The sequence below is a fragment of the Jaculus jaculus genome, chromosome 1, assembly GCF_020740685.1.
Source record: "Jaculus jaculus isolate mJacJac1 chromosome 1, mJacJac1.mat.Y.cur, whole genome shotgun sequence".
NCBI lineage: Eukaryota > Metazoa > Chordata > Mammalia > Rodentia > Dipodidae > Jaculus > Jaculus jaculus.
The window spans coordinates 315,884,521-315,900,532 of record NC_059102.1 but is presented as its reverse complement, the minus strand read 5'-3'; the positions used below and the strand labels follow the sequence as shown (position 1 = coordinate 315,900,532).

Here is a 16,012-nt window from a genome sequence, read left to right as displayed (position 1 = left end):
CCATAAGGTTTTATATGCAAGGTCAGGTTCACAGGAATGGTGGGTTTGCATCAGGCAAGGGGCTAGTGAGGAGGAGCACTTAGACACTAAAGTGAGAGCCCACACTGGCTCTCTGTCTGGTTTTGTGAAGGGATGGGTGGGTTGCCACCTCCTCTCCCTCCTCTCTCCAAGTTCCTCACGGTAGGATCCTTTTGAAAGGCTGATCGATTCATGAACTCTGTAAGGTAGCACTCAGGTCAACTCTAGGCCCAAGGGACACTATTGTCCCCTAGCCCAGAGACAATAAGCATTTGGGAAGTGCGGTATAATGTGATATAAAAAAGACCCTGTCACTCAACATCACTTCCTCAAAGAAAGTAAAAAAAGAGCAAGAGAGGGAAGAAGGAAAGAAAAGGGACCGAAAGGAAAGGAGGAAAAAAAGAGCCAGACACTGTAGTACTAATGACTATAACCCCAGGGTGACAAGAGGGGAGACAAGACAGGAGATTGCCCAGAAGTGCACAGCCCGGCTAGCCCTGTGCACACAGCAGTGAACAATGTGAGATGCTGCCTGCTTCAAACTGGGACATGAGGACTGGCACCCAAAGTTGTCCTCTGACCGCCACACATGCATAGGCACCGAAGCACAGCCAACCTCATTCACACACGTGTGAACACACATACACACACACACACACACACATAGAGGAAGGAAAGAGAAAGAGAAAAAGGGAAGAAGAAAAGGCTTGGGCAGGTGTCCAGAGTTGAGCTGGAAAGTTGAGGCCCTTGGAAGGTTAGGGTCCCAGTGGGCCTTGGGATGAACTTTTACTCCTTCCTGATTTCAAACTCAGATGGCCGCACTGCCAGGGCGGAGAAGAGCAGCTGTAGCCCCCGTGCCCAAGCAGGGGAAGCTGGAGCAGGAGTTGAGGGTCATCTCAGGGGGCCTAAAGAGAAGCCATTCACCTGAGATGATGCAACCAGGAACCAACCTTGCCAGTCCCCCTCTTAGGGGCTGGGATCCTGCAGTCCCGCCTCTCAGGAAAAGTAGAGGGAGGAAACTAAAAACTGAGGTGAGAGAAAAGATGCAGATAAAAAACAAGCTCAAAAGGAGCGGAAGTAGGATTCCTGGTAGGGCGAAGGAAGAAAGGGAGGGGAGAGGGAACTGAGCCCAAGGGGGAAAGGCCAGGCAGGCGTGGCCAGGAGGGTGTAGGCCCAGTGCTGGTGCGGGTGACAGATGGGTGGACACAAAGAGGAGGGCTTCGGGGAAGACAGATGGAGGGGGGAGGGAAGAGGAGAGCTGGGGGCAGGGGCTGTACAGTGGTTGGAGGCTGAGGCCGTAATGAGATTGGAGATGGGCTCTGAGCTGAGGAGAGGTGAGTGGAGAGGAAGAAGAAAGGAGAAGCCTTAGAAGACAAAGGCGATAAGGCCTAAGGGGCCAGGAGCCCAGGGCTCAGGCTGGATGCTGAGAAGGGGGGGTGGGGGAGGTGGGGGGGATTCCAGCCGCGTTGGCAGCACCGAGAGTGACAGATTGCGTAGTTAGCCAGCGCGGAGACCCGCTGTCACCTAGAGGCACAGAGAGGTGGAAGACAGAGAAAGACAGACGGACGGAGACCACGTGGAAACCAGCAAGCACAGAAACTCGAAGGCACGCTCAAACATTGCTGCTACTTCCCAGAGACCCGAGCAGCTCCAGCCCGGCTCCTTCCGTCTGTTTTGCTCCCGTGGCCCAAAACACCTCCAGTCTCTTTACAAAATAATGCTCCAGCCAAGGCCACTCCCAGGGAAGGGTCAGGCAGTGTGGCACAGCAAGGGTTAACACCGTCTGCTCTCTCTGCCAGCCGCTTGCCTAGTTGGGTCCCCAGGGCTCCCCACATATGTCACCCCCTCTCCTGCCAAACGCACTGCTTCCCAGCTCCTCCAGGCCCTCCCCCACCCTCAAGACTGCCCCCAGCCCTTGTGTCTCCCCTTCCCTCTAACCTCCCTCCCCCAACAACCTCTCAGGCTGCGTGAGGCTAGAAGGAAATTTGTGAACCTCAGTCTGGAAAAGTGAATGCCCATAAAACAAAAGATAACAGTAAGCCATGAAGACATAATCATCTTCTCCATCCCCAAGGCCTGTTTCTCTTTTTAATTTCTTCAGGCAAGACACCCCCCAACCCCTACAATAGCTCTCAGGGCTCAGCTTCTCTCAGTCCTAAGGTCTCACATACATGTGTATGAAACTTCTTGCCCCCTTTAAATCACTATGCAAATGTAAGGGGTTGGGTGGGGCTGAGCACTCTACTGAAGCTGTTTTCCAAGATGCCACAACAACCCTATGACATTATCCCCATGTCACAGAGAGCGAGCGACAACAGCAACAAAAAGAATCCAGTCAAAGTTACAAGACTTGTCCAAAGTCACCAGGACACCTTGGCCTCAGGTCTAACTGACCCCAATCTGGTACCGCCAAGTCTGGTTCAGAAGATAGAGTGCTTCCCACCACCCCATGCTGTTAGCTCTTCTTGTACCGAGTTTGTTCTTTTCAGCTACTGCCCTAAACAGGTAAAATCTGAATCCCTGAGTGAGGCCCCAGAGCCCAGGATCCTGGACTGACAGCTGCAGAGGAAGAAGTGCTCTCCAGGGGCAAATTCTCAACTGTTTGCCCAGGGGACAGCTTGGGTTGGGTGCTTCAGGGACAGAGGCTGGCGACAGAGGTTGGCTCCTTCCTTACTTCCCCATGCCGCCTCCCATCGCTCAAGGTTTGACTTCTACTGTCCTCAACATCTTACCTCCCTATTTGATTTATTTTGGTTTTTCAAGGTTGGGTCTCACTCTAGCCCAGGCCGACCTGGAATTCGCTATGAAGTCTCAGGCTGGCCTTGAACTCACAGTGATTCTCCTACCTCTGCCTCCGGAGTGCTGGGATTAAATGTGTGAGCCATCCTGCCCGGCTTTTTGTTGTTGTAGTTTATTAGCGACAGGCAGAGAGAGAGAAAGAGGCAGAGAGAGAGCGGGGGGGGGGGGGGGGGGGGGGGGAGAGAATGGGCACGCCAGGGCTTCCAGCCACTGCAAACGAACTCCAGACGCATGTGCCACCTTGTGCATCTGGTTCTCGTGGGTCCTGGGGAATCGAGCCTCCAACCGGGATCCTTAGGCTTCACAGGCAAGCCCTTAACTGCTAAGCCATCTCTCCAGCCCACCATGCCCGGCTTTACCTCCTTATTTTAGTAACACTTCCAACTTTATCATTGTATCTCCTACCTGTGTCCCATAATTGTTCTGTTCCTTACAACTGTCTGCTCTCCATACCCCCATGTCTACATCTCCCTTCTGTCTTGGGGCTTCCCTTGGATCAGAAGCAGCATCTCTCCATCATGAGTAGCTGTTGTCTCCACACCCGTGTCTCTCTAGTGACGTTCTCCTCTGTCTTCTACAAAGTCTTGGTGACCTGGCACTTCTTTTCCCCATTCTGTCTCCTCTCTGTCTGTCTCCCTTTGACTGCATCTTCCCATTTTTCTGCCTGGTACTCAGATGACTCTGGTTCTCAACTTTCCCTTTTTCCCTCTCTTTCTCTGAGTCTCAGGGTCTTCTCTAGTCCTTTGCTTTCCCTATTTGCCCCTCTATCCCAATCTTTCTGTATTTCTCATCTCCCCTATGGCACCCTCTTCCGAGTCTCCGTCTCCCAATTTCTTGGATGGGTTAGAGGGCAGGAGGGCGGGGGAGGTAGGATTGTTGATGCTGGGGGCTCATTAGGTGGAGATTGGTTTTTAATCAGCACCATGGCAATGATGATGCAAGAACTAAGACGCCACCTGATCCCCTGCCCCCCCCCATCCCCTCCTAAGGCCTCCTTTCCCCTCCAGCTCAGCCCATCTGCTGGCGCCTGGGCACCTGTCTGGGCCTGCCCAGGTGGGACTTGGTACCTCCCAGACCTTGGGGCTGAGAGAGGAGCATGAGCTTGGGGAGGAATTATGGGACTTCCCAAGGGGAATGCCTCATCCTAAAAAAAAAGCACAGAAAAGACTGACAAGCCACAGAGAAGTGGCAAATCCCTCCCACAGCCTGTGCTCCTACTAAGGCCTAAGCTTGTTATAAGCATTGTCATACTTGATCTCCATGGCAACTTGAGAAGCAGCTATAATTAACCCCATTTTACAGAAAAACATTGAGGCTCAAGAGGGTGTTACTTATCCAAGGTCATACAGTTAACAGAGTCTTTTTTACTGTCTTTGAGGTCCTCTTCAGCCATGGTTGGGTTTGTACACCCACTGGAGCCCAGTGAAGACATTCCAAAACTAAGTACAAGAGAGAATTCCCATGATGAGCTCTGTGCTTCCCTTAGCCCCAGAGCCTCATTCCCTTCTCCTACCACCTTACAAACACCCACAGACAGACAGACAGACAGACAGACACGCACACGCACACGCACACGCACACACACACCCTGGAGGCAGCTGAGCTATTGATGTGAGCTTAATCAGTGTTCTTTTGTAATTTTGTATCTACTTTTCTTGTTGCTCATTTGATGCCCTGCGCACTCGAAGCCTCCTAGGCTGCCCTGCCTTCCTTCCCACTGTCCTGCTAATCCTGGCTCTTCCTCTCTTGGCACTCCTCCTTCCTTTCTTGTTAGCCCTTACCTCTTTCCTCCTAAGAGCCCCTCATTCCCAGTGGGTCAGATGGGGCTGTCTGGCCTTGAAAATCTCCCCGTGGGGTCTGAATCCAGAATCTGACCTGGTCTGGCGATGGCGTGGGTGGGAGGATAGGGTCTAGAAGAGAGGGTCGGAATGACTGCGTTCCAGGGTGATAAGGGCTGGGGCCTGAAGAGCAGCGAGAGGCAGCCTGGCAAGCTGTGGGTAGCAGCTGTATGAAGGATGAGAACTTAGTTAGGGTGAGGGCCCAAGGGTGCTCTTCTGCATTTTAGTGCTGGTCACTTGCTCTTTTCGTAATCTCCCTGTTAGTACTTGGGAGAGCCTTCTGCTCAGGGGAGAGGAAGACACGAGGAAGGGGCTGTCAGAGCCACTCTGGCACTCACAGTGCTACTACGACACTTAAATCCAGCTTTCTAGTAGTCTGCCCTACTGCCTCTAGTGTGGGAGACTGAGGGAGTTCATCTGTGGTCCTGCCCTGGCTGTCGCCCCAGCCCCACCCCTTCCACGGCTCTCCATTTCTTGCTTATGAAATATGCATGGAGAACAGATGTCCCAGCTCCCCTACTCCCCATCCCCCCCCAGGACCAGTCCCCCGCCCCTGGCTCCCAAGGGCTTCCCAGATCCCTCTACCAATGGCTGCTTGGCCTGGCTGTTTAATATTGATGAGGAGGGGTGCCTGGGCCAGCCAATGGAGAACTGGGGGTGTGTGTATATCTCCATATATATACATAGGGCTGGGCCAGCTCAGGTGTGTGTCTGTGAGTGTGAGTGTAGGTGGTCTCCATACCTGGCCAAGCCCATCCCTTCCACCCGGGTCCTACATCTCCACCATGTGCACACCTCTCATCTGCCCTGAAGCCTGTTCAGCTATGCCAAGCTGTCCCTGGGAGCTCTAGAAGCTGGTCATTAACTTTGCAGACGGATGAGCCCTGAGAGCCAGAAGAGACTGGGGTTATACGCGGCCCCCTATCCTGCCAGCTTGGATCCCTTGGCAGGGTCCTCCTAGGTAAAGGGGGAAACCATGGGCTGGGGAGGAGTCAGCATGTCTGATACCCGGCTCAAGCCCGCTCCCAGAGCCTCACTCCAGTACCGGGTCTCTCCATCTCTGCCTCTCCCTCTTCCCTATTTCTCTTTGCTTCTTTGTGCCTATCTCAGTTGGCCTGTGGTTGCGGGAAGTAGGGCAGAAAGTCCTCTCCCAAGTGCTTGGAATTACCGCTTTCCTGTGTCCTTGGAGCCTGGAACTTTGAGACCTGGAGACAATTTGAGAATTTGAACTTTGAGACCTGGATTTGATGGGGCGGACTTGACGGAAATAGAAGCTGCTGCTAGGAGCCGAGATGGGGAGGATGGTGGGGCCAAATGGAGATGGACGGTGGCAGACAGGGACACAGCGAGGGGAAGGGAGAGCCAGAGCCGGGCGGGATGACCGGGCAGAGAGAGAAAGAGAGCATCGGGCAGTGACAGAGGGAGCCCCACGGTTAAACTGCTTCGGATTCATCTTGGGACTGGGGAGTTAGGAGTTAGTAAACATGTGCTGGGAAATATTCCTACACTACTACTGTCTCCTCTTCTTCCCTTCAAGCTCAGAATATGGAGAATGCTTGCAACTCCAGCATTAACTTGCTCCTGGCTTACGTCTTAGCTGCGTAGTTGTCCTCCGCGGCTCTGCGCTAACACCCTCCCCGCCCTCAGACGCTGGTGACATTGCATCCCCTGGAGCTTAGTAACTGCTGTCTTGTCTTGAACCTGACTTCACTGCGGTGGGGTGGGGCGAGGCTGGGAGGAGGGTAGACAGGGCCCCTGTGAGGGTGTCTATCAGGTGGGAGAGTCAGGGTGGGGGAGGAAGGGTAGGAACCTCAGTGCTTCTTGCAGTTAAGGTGAGCTCACCATGAACAGCTCCCAGTTCCCCGCCAGCTGTCCTCCAGGCGCCACTCATTCCCGGGCCGTGTTCCTGCGGATATGCCCTGATCGCCTCTGCTCCCGGGACCAGCAAGCTCAGGCAAGCCCCATAAAGGTAGCTCCAGGAAGCGATCTCTGCCCTCCCCTGAGGACATGCTCTGGTCTCTGGGTGAGTTCCACAGTGTTCCTGGCAGAATTTCGGAAAGGGCCAGAAAACGGCAAGGGCTTGAAAGGGTTAAGGACGGAGGTGGGGCATCCCGTGGTCCCGAGCCGGGGTTTGTAGCGAAAGGAACTGTTTCAGCGCACCAGGACCTAATGTCAATAGTGGCCGTGTTGAATTTGAGGAATCGAGAGGGACTGAAGGAGAACAGCTGTGCCAAACTCCATATGGCACCGTCCACTCTGTAGTAGTCAGTCTGCGCGTTTAACCCCAACCCCCAAGAAACCAGGGTGCTGGCGGCAAAGGACAGGGTCCCAACGCCAAGGCTTGCAGCTCTGCCCCCGCAGCTGGGAGCGGGCTCTCCTGGGGGTTGTTGTTCCCATCCTGCTTGGCCATTCCCTCTGGCTATATATTATTACAGGGGGTTAAAAAAAAACTACACACAACAAAATTTACAATCATAACAAGTTTCAGTGTATATAGTTCGATAGTGTCAAGTGTATTCACACCGTGTGAAACAGATGTCCAGAACTTTTCATCTTGGAAGATGTGAAATTCTATACCCAATTACTCTCTTTTGCCCCTCCCTCCAGCCCCTGGCAACCTCCATTCTACCTTCTGTTTCTATGAATTAGACTGCATTAGAAAAGTCAAATGAGAGGAGCCATGTATTTGTGCTGGTTTTTTTTTTTTTTTTGAGGTAGGGTCTCACTCTAGCTCAGGCTGACCTGGAATGTACTAATTAGTCTCAGGGTGGCCTCGAACTCATAGTGATCCTCCTACCTCTGCCCTCCCGAGTGCTGGGATTAAAGGTGTGTGCTACCATGTCTGGCTATTTGTCTTGTTTTGGCTGGTTTACTTCGCTTAGTATAATGTTCTGAAGGTGTCAACTATGTTGTAGCCCATGACAGGGATTCCTGCCTTGTTAAGACTAATAGTATGTTTTGTATTTCTACCATGTCTACACATTCCCCGGTTGATGAATAGTAAAGTTGTTTCTACCACTGCCCTGAACATGGGTGCGCAGATATCTCCTTGAGACTCCACTTTATTTGGACATATATCCAGAGCTGGGAGAGCTGCATCATGTAGAAGTTTCCCGGTCAGCTTTCTTGAGGAACATCCACCGTGTTTTCCATGGCGCTTGCACCACTATATAATTCCACACACAGGTTCCCATTTCTCTACATCCATGCCCACATTGATTTTGTTTTAGACTTGTTTGTTTTCACAGTAGCCTTGTCTACTGGATGTGAAGTGGTATCTCTGTGGTTTTGATTTTTGATTTGTATTTTGAGTGATCGGTAATGGTCAGCATATGGTCATATGCTTGCGGCCATTTATATGTCATCTTTAGAGAAATGTCTGTTCAAGCCCTTTGCCCATTTTTTTATTTGGGCTATTGGATATTTTTGTTGTTGAGGACTTTTTATTTTCTGACTGGGTCGCTAAACTCAAGATGGCTTCAAATTCACAATCCTCCTGCTTCCGGTCCTCCAGTGCTCATGGTGCTGACGAGCCGACACCCAGCTAAAAAGTTCACTCTGTGTTCGGGATGTTTGCATTCTCTCGTTCCATAGACAGCGTTTTCAATCTGGAATTGTGCCCGCAAATGCACTAACGTCAAGTTTAGCATGGCCCCACTTTACCTTTTTGCTTTGTGTTTGCTTTTGCTATCATATCCAAGAAATCATTGCCAAGCCCAGTGTTAGGAAACCTTTCCCCTGTTTTCTTCTAAGAGTTTGGTAGTTTCAGCTCTTTAATCTTCTTGGTCAGTTTTAGCCTTCACTCATTTCCCCTTCTCGCGTCCTGGCACTTTCAGGATTCTCTTTCCTTCTATTTTTCTTCCCACTCCTTTCCAGCAAGTCCAGCCTGCCTCTCCTCTCCGACCTTGACCAGCTCTGACCCCACGTTTGTTTTCTCTCTGCTCTCACCCTCACCAGCTCCTAACTCCCGGCAGCCCCCCGACTTCGGGTTCTTGCTCCTGTCGATTATCTTTTTTCTCTTTTTCAGGTCCCAGGCTGGAACCTTGGCCATGGAACCTTGACGTGGTTCCGAGCTCCCCAGCTCAGTGGCAGCCCCCAGCCCCCGAGGCCCTTCCTGCCCCTCCCACAGCCAGCTTTCAGACTCCCAGAGGGAGGGCTGGGGAGGGGGCCCGCAGCTCGCGGGGCGGGGGGCGCCTTCCATCATGATGCTCAACTCGGACACCATGGAGCTGGACCTGCCTCCCACCCACTCCGAGACCGAGTCGAGCTTCAGCGACTGCGGGGGCGGGGCGGGTCCTGATGGGGCCGGGCCCGGGGGTCCCGCGGGGGTCCCCGCCCGGGGCGGCTCGGAGCTGGGCGCGGAGCCGGGGCGCAAAGACCTGCAGCACCTGAGCCGCGAGGAGCGCCGGCGCCGGCGCCGCGCCACGGCCAAGTACCGCACGGCCCACGCCACGCGCGAGCGCATCCGCGTGGAGGCCTTCAACCTGGCCTTCGCCGAGCTCCGCAAGCTGCTGCCCACGTTGCCCCCAGACAAGAAGCTCTCCAAGATTGAGATTCTGCGCCTGGCCATCTGCTACATCTCCTACCTGAACCACGTGCTTGACGTCTGAACCCAGCCTGCCTCCGCCCTGGGGGGGCTCCGGTCCTCCCCAGCTCCTTGACATCAGCCCCGCAAACAGTGGCCGTGTCCTCCCCTTCCCACCGAGCCCACCGCCTGTCGTGGAGGCCACTTTCTTTGACTGGCCCAGGCACGCCTAAGAGAGCTGTTCTCCTGGGTTCTTTCCTAAGGTGGTTAGGGCCCAGCTAGTTGGTTAGGATTGCTTGCTGGAGTGGTCAGAGAAGAGGCCTTGCCGGGTTTACTAAGCCTAGCTCTCTGGTCAGCTGCTGTCTTCTCTACCCCTATGCCCAAATTTTCAGAGACCCGGGACCCAGACTCTCCCTTCTCCTCTACCTTCTTTTACCCATGCTGGGTATGGGGCGTCAGAACCCGAGTGGGGAAAGGCTAGAGGTAGATCGAGGCTTGGGCTCCTCTCAGTTCTGTCTTCGAGGGGAGGGCTCCTGGGAGGCAGAGGGATGAGGGAGGTGACTCCTGGCCAGTCAGGACTTAGAGGAGAAACTCTGCCTTGCTTTTGTCCACCTTATTCCTGAGGCTCAGCACGTACAGACCTCAGATCTTACTGGGTAGTGAGTGCCTTGCCCTCTTGGAGCTGTTGGGCCACCTCCCTATCCCCTCCTACTTCTACTGCCAGCTTTCACTCTCTTTGTGCTAGTGGAAAAATGGAAAGCTACTGTCCTGGGACAGGGGGTGACAACTTCAAATAGCCCAGGGCACTTGCAGACTGTGCCAGCCATGGGTAGGACAAGATGGCCCCTATGGCTGCTTCTTCCATCACAGCAGACATTGAAAACCTGCAGACCACCCCTGCCCCCTCTCAGATACGGAGGTGCCTATTCCTGCCCTCTGAAATGCTAGAGGACCTGTTGATTATGTGTGTTCTCCTTCCTTAACTGTCATTGACCGGAAGGCGCTCACTGTAGCCAGGTGCTCTGTTCAAATGAAAGAACTTAGGATCCATGTAGAAGTGAGCTCCCTCCCTCCACCCTCATACCAAACTCCTAGCTCTTCAAGGATATCTATTTACGTATTTATTTATCCATCTATTTATTTACTTATTTATTTATTTATAAATACTACTATTTATTGCCGAGTTGTGCACTTTGGAGTAGAGTCAGGGGGGCTCCCAGTGGCTCTAGCTGAGTCTCCCTGGCTTTCTCCCTGGTTTTTACTTTCCTTTTCTTGCTCCTTCTCTAGCTCCTGGTATGTGTGGAGATCCCCTTTGCTCACCATACCCCATATCTCTTCCTCAGCTCTAACTGTCCCAACCCCCCTTCTTCTGGGATAGCACCCCTTCTCCAGCTCCACAGTTCCTGCTGTGCTCTCTCAACCTTCCCCACCTGCTGACAATCCCACCCAGTTCCACCTCTTTCCTCTCTCTAGTCCTCCCCCAAGACTCTTGCGTTTCCTAATGCCACCAAGAGCAGGCTCCCAGAGTCTGTGTCCTGTGTCTTGTGTGTGATTCTCTCCAGCTGCATTTCCAGTTTCGTATAAAAAACAAAAATTAAAGTGACCTCGTTCTAGCACCAGATCTGGCTGTGGCCTGTGGCTGACTTGATCGGGTGGGCAGACGGCCTGCGGGTTATGGGGGAGTGAGCAATGAAGGCCCCAGGCTTTGAAGCCAAGCCTCTTCCAGGAAGACCTGAGAGCACAGTGTGGTAGATAAACGAAGATAAAGAGAAAGGGAAAGAGATCATACATAGGCCCCAGAAATATACCCTCATCTTGGCAACCACTAAATGAAATTTCTTTTTTCATTAAATGAATTTTTTTTTCTTTCCTTTTTTTCCCCCTGAGGTAGGGTTTCACTCTAGCCCAGACTGACCTGGAATTCACTATGTAATCTCAGGGTGGCCTTGAACTCATAACAGGTCCTCCTACCTCTGCCTCCCAAGCGCTGGGATTAAAGGCGTGCGCCACCACGCCCGGCCAGTAAATGAATTTCTGACTTTCAACTCCTATCTCCTATGGGCCTGAGCAGGAGCTGAGTGTCCTAGTGGAATCCAAGTTCATGCTGCTGGGAAAAGCCATGGCATAGATTTTGAGACAATGCCTTTTCCTTTATCATCTCCAGGCCACATCAACATTTCTTGAAATCTCCATTCCTGGTCTCTTTTGTGTTCTCTGGGATTAGGATCTTGTGGAGAACATGATAGAGGAACTGACACTGAGAGGAATGAGAATAGGGATTAAAAAATTTTTTTGTTTATTTTTATTTATTTATTGGAGGATGACAGACAGAGAAAGGGGCAAATAGATAGATAGATAGAGAGAGATTGAGAATGGGCTAGGGCCTTTAGCCACTGCAATTAAACTCCAGATGCGTGCGCCCCCTTGTGCATCTGGTTAACATGGATCCTGGGGAATGGAGCCTCCAACCGGGGTCCTTAGGCTTCACAGGCAAGCGCTTAACCCCTAAGCCATCTCTCCAGCCCAAGAATAGGGATTTTTAGGAAGCGCCCGGGGGTTGGGGCGATGGCTCAATGGGTGAAGTGCTTACTATGCCAGCATGAAGACCTGAGTTCAGATCTCTAGCATTCACATGAATAAAAAAGTAAGCCGAGGCTGGAGAGATGGCTTAGCAGTTAAGTCACTTGCCTGTGAAGACTAAGGACTCAGGTTCAATTCCATAGTACTCATATAAGACAGATGCCCAAAATGGTGTATGCATCTGGAGTGTATGCCGTAGCACGAGGACCTAGCCCACCCATTCTTTCTCTCTCTCTGTGACTTGCTTTCTCAAATAAATAAAATATGAAAAACAAAAGCCAGCTGGTCATGGTGGTGCACTCCTTTAATCCCAGCACTCAGGAGGCGGAGGTAGGAGGATCGCTGTGAGTTCAAGGCCTCCCTGAGACAACAGAGTGAGTTCCAGATCAGCCTGGACTAGAGTGAAACTGTACCTTGAAAAAAAAAATGAGGTGGGGCTGAGGAAGCAGTTCAGTGGGTAAGCACTTGCCACACAGCATGAGGGCATGAGTTGCTTTAAGTTGGACCCCCCAGATTCCACATAAACAGCAAACCTGTAAGTGCGCTCATGTGGGGGAGGGGAGCAGAGAACCACGGCAGCTCCCTGGTCAGCCAGTCTGACTGAGAAATGGCAAGGAAGAAAGCGATGTTCTCACATGGGATGTACTTGTCTGTACACATACATGCATATACCCTTCTCTGTCTGTCTGTCTATCACATATGCACCATATTTACCACACCACACATATGCAAAAACCTCCTCAAATAAATAGACACCTGATGTTGACCTCTGGCCTCCACATACATGCAAGCACATGCACACATGCAACAGCACACACATGCACACACCATACACATGTGAACAAAAAACCCAAAATACCAAGCATCCAGTATAAGCTGAGACTAAGGCAGGGAGGTCAGGAGGCCAAGACCAGCCTAAACTACACAGTGAGGTCCTCAAAACACCTAAGGGGAAAAAAAAAAGCCCAGCAGGCAGCAAAGGGATCCTAGGAAGAACCTCAATTTGTAAGAACACTGAAGCCCAGAGTCATTAGGCCTCGCACAAGGTCACAGCAAATTGGAGGCCCAGCTAAGACTCAAATCCAGTTTCTCTTTTGGACAGCATCTCAAGTAGCCCAGGCTGGCCTTGAACTCACTATATAGCCAAGGATGACCTTGAACTTCTGATCATGCTACTTGCACCTCCCAAGAGCTGGGATGACAGGTATGTAGCACTGTGTCAGCTTAGGTTCAGTGTCTGCATGCATGTATGTATATGCACATGTATGTATGTATGTGCACACGTGCCTGGCACACCTGTGAAGGTCAGAGTACTACTTCAAGGTGTCCATCCTCTCCTTCCATATTATTATTTTTTTGGAGGGGGGTTGGTTTTGAGGTAGAATTTCACTGTAGCCCAGACTGACCTGGAACTCACTCTGTAGTCCTAGGCTGGCCTCCAACTAATGACATTGCTTTTACCTCTGCCTCCCAAGTGCTATGATTAAAGAGTTTGTGCCAGCATACACGGCTCCATCTTCTTCTTTAAAAAAAAAAAAATGGAATTGGGCTGGGGAGATGGCTTAGCGGTTAAGGCGTTTGCCTGAAAAGTCAAAGGATCCCAGTTCAATTCTCCCGGACCCACGTAAGCCTTATATACAAGGGGCCACATGCATCTGGAGTTCATTTGCAAAGGCTGGAGGCCCTGGCACACCCATTCTCTGCCCCCTCTCTCTAGCAAATAAATAAATTATAATTTAAAAAATTTATTCGGGTGTGGTGGCACATGCCTTAAATCTGAGCATTGGGAGGTAGAGGTAGGAGAATAGCCATGAGTTCAAGGCCGCCCTGAGACCACAGAGTGAATTCCAGGTCTGCCTGGGTTAGCGTGAAACCCTATGTCAAAAAAAAAAAAATCAATTTACAACTTCCATCTATATAGATAATATATCATTATTATAGTCCACTCTCATTACTCTCCCTTTTCTAGCACATGAACCTCCTCCCTTGAAGCCTTTCTTTTTCCACCTTCTTTCCTAAATTTTTTTTTTATTGGCAGCTTCCATAATTATAGAGCATAAACCATGATAATTCCCTCCCCCACACACTTTGCCTTTGAAATGCCACTCTCCATCATACCTCTTCCCCTCTCAATCAGTCTCTCTCTCACTCTTTCAGGGTGGCCTTGAACTCACCGCAATCCTCCTACCTCTGCCTCCCAAGTGCTGGGATTAAAGGTGTGCACCACCACACCTGGCCCTCTCTCTTCTTTTGCTGTTATCATCTTTTCCTTTTATTATGATGGTTTTGTGTAGGTAGTATCAGGCACTGTGAGGTCATGGATATCCAGGCCATTATGTGTCTGGAAGAGTGCATTGTAAGCAGCCCTACCCTTCCTTTGCTCTTACATTCTTTCCACCACCTCTTCTGCAATGGACCCTGAGCCTTGGAAGATGTGATAAAGAGATTTCTGGGTTGAGCACTCCTTTATCATTTCATCTCAGCATCATGCTGCCTTCTGAGTCATCCTAAGGTTACTGCCATCTGAAAAGAGAAGCTTCTCTAATCAAAAGTGAAAGTAGCATTAATACATGGTTATGAACATTAAAAGCAGTGCTCACTGGGCAGTTTGGTGAGCATAGTATATACATTTAGCCAGATAGCAGCAGACGTTACACCCCTAGGGCTCATGACTACCCTGTTGTAGGTTTTCAGTATCAGGGATTTATTCCTTCCCATGCAGCAGGCCTCCAGTCCAATTAGAGAGTGGTTGGTTCCCCCATAACAGACATGCCACTGTTGCACCCATTGGCTCATTTGGCTTAGCTGGCCAAATTTAAGGCTTGCAGTGTCCACTGTTGTTTATCTCCACTGGTGATTTCTCTCTCTCCCATGGAATTGCATGCAGCATAATAACTTTTTGCTCCTTTCTGTCAGCTTGTCTACACAAAGGAGGGTTTCAGCTCAGTTCCAGCAGGATTTCTCAGTGGCCTTGCAGCCCAAGTATGCGGAGTCTTCAGCAATAGGGTCTTACCATCTATTCCTTGTGGGGAACCAAGGGCCTTGGCAATGGCCTGTAATGTTTTGGGGGCAACAATTCACTGGAAGGTATCCCATCTTGGCGCTGAATTTTTTTTTCGAGGTAGGGTCTCACTCTGGTCCAGGCTGACCTGGAATTAACTCTGTCATCTCAGGGTGGCCTTGAACTCATGGCGATCCTCCCACCTCTGCCTCCCGAGTGCTGGGATTAAAGGCGTGCGCCACCACGCCCGGCATGATTTTTTTTTTTTAATAACAATCTGTGGCTTCTGGGTGTGCCATTGTCCAAAAAAGTAGGTTTCCATGTGACTTATTTATAGCATCTCAGATTTTGATTAGCTCTCCCCCGACCTTTCCTTTACTCAATCTCTTCCCCTGACTTCACTTAGGCCTTTCCATACCCAGTAATCTGTTCTACATGCATAGATACAATACCATTCTCTTAAGTCCTCCCCTCCTTTTCTACCCTCTTTATATCTTCTTCTAGCTTACTGGACCCTGCTACTGAGGTTTATTCCAACTAACACAGAAGTCCAATCATTTGAAAACATGTGACAATTGGCTTTCTGGGCCTGGGTTACCTCACAAAATATAATCTTTTCCAGATCCATCCATTTTCCTGCAAATTTCATCTGTCTTTACTGCTGAGTAAGAACTCCATTGTATAAATGTGCCACATCTTCATTATCTACTCATCAGTTGAGGGATATCTAGGCTGGTTCCATTTCCCAGCTATTGTGAATAGAGTGGCAGCAAACATGGTTGAGCAAGCATCTCTAAGGTAATGAGATGATTTCTTAGGATGAGTGCCTAGGAGTGGTATAGCTGGGTCATATGGTAAATCTATTTTTAGCTGTCTCAGGAATCTCCACACTGATTTTCACAATGGCTGAATTAGGTTGCATTCCTATCAGCAGTATAGAAGGGTTCCTCTTTTTCTGCATCCTTGCCAGCATTTTATTGTCATTTATTTTCATGCTGGTAGCCATTCTGACAGGAGTGAGATGGAATCTCAAAGCTGTTTTAATCTGAATTTCCCTGGTGGCTAAGGATGTAGAACATTTTTTAGATGTTTGTATGCCATCTGTATTTCTTCTTTTGAGAGCTTTCTATTTAGTTCCACAACCCATTTTTTAGTTGGATTGTTTGATTTCTTATGATTTAGTTTTTTGAGTTCTTTGTATATCCTAGATATTAATCCTCCGTCAGATGTGTAGCTGGCGAAGATTTTCTC

The 16,012-nt window shown here is 50.4% G+C and overlaps 1 protein-coding gene across 1 annotated transcript; it reads left to right on the top strand.

The window, feature by feature from the left end:
• The first annotated feature begins 5,389 nt into the window (after nt 1–5,389).
• Nucleotides 5,390–10,779, top strand: Nhlh1 (nescient helix-loop-helix 1). The gene is made up of 2 exons (XM_045141821.1): nt 5,390–5,616; nt 8,683–10,779. Exon 2 carries the CDS (start codon nt 8,858–8,860, stop codon nt 9,263–9,265), a length of 408 nt encoding a protein of 135 aa, XP_044997756.1. The 5' UTR covers nt 5,390–5,616; nt 8,683–8,857; the 3' UTR covers nt 9,266–10,779.
• The last annotated feature ends 5,233 nt before the right edge of the window (nt 10,780–16,012 follow it).

What these genes read in the sequence shown, in the direction of transcription:
- Nhlh1 (XM_045141821.1), top strand. Translation starts at nt 8,858, where the DNA reads ATGATGCTCAACTCGGACACCATGGAGCTGGACCTGCCTCCCACCCAC.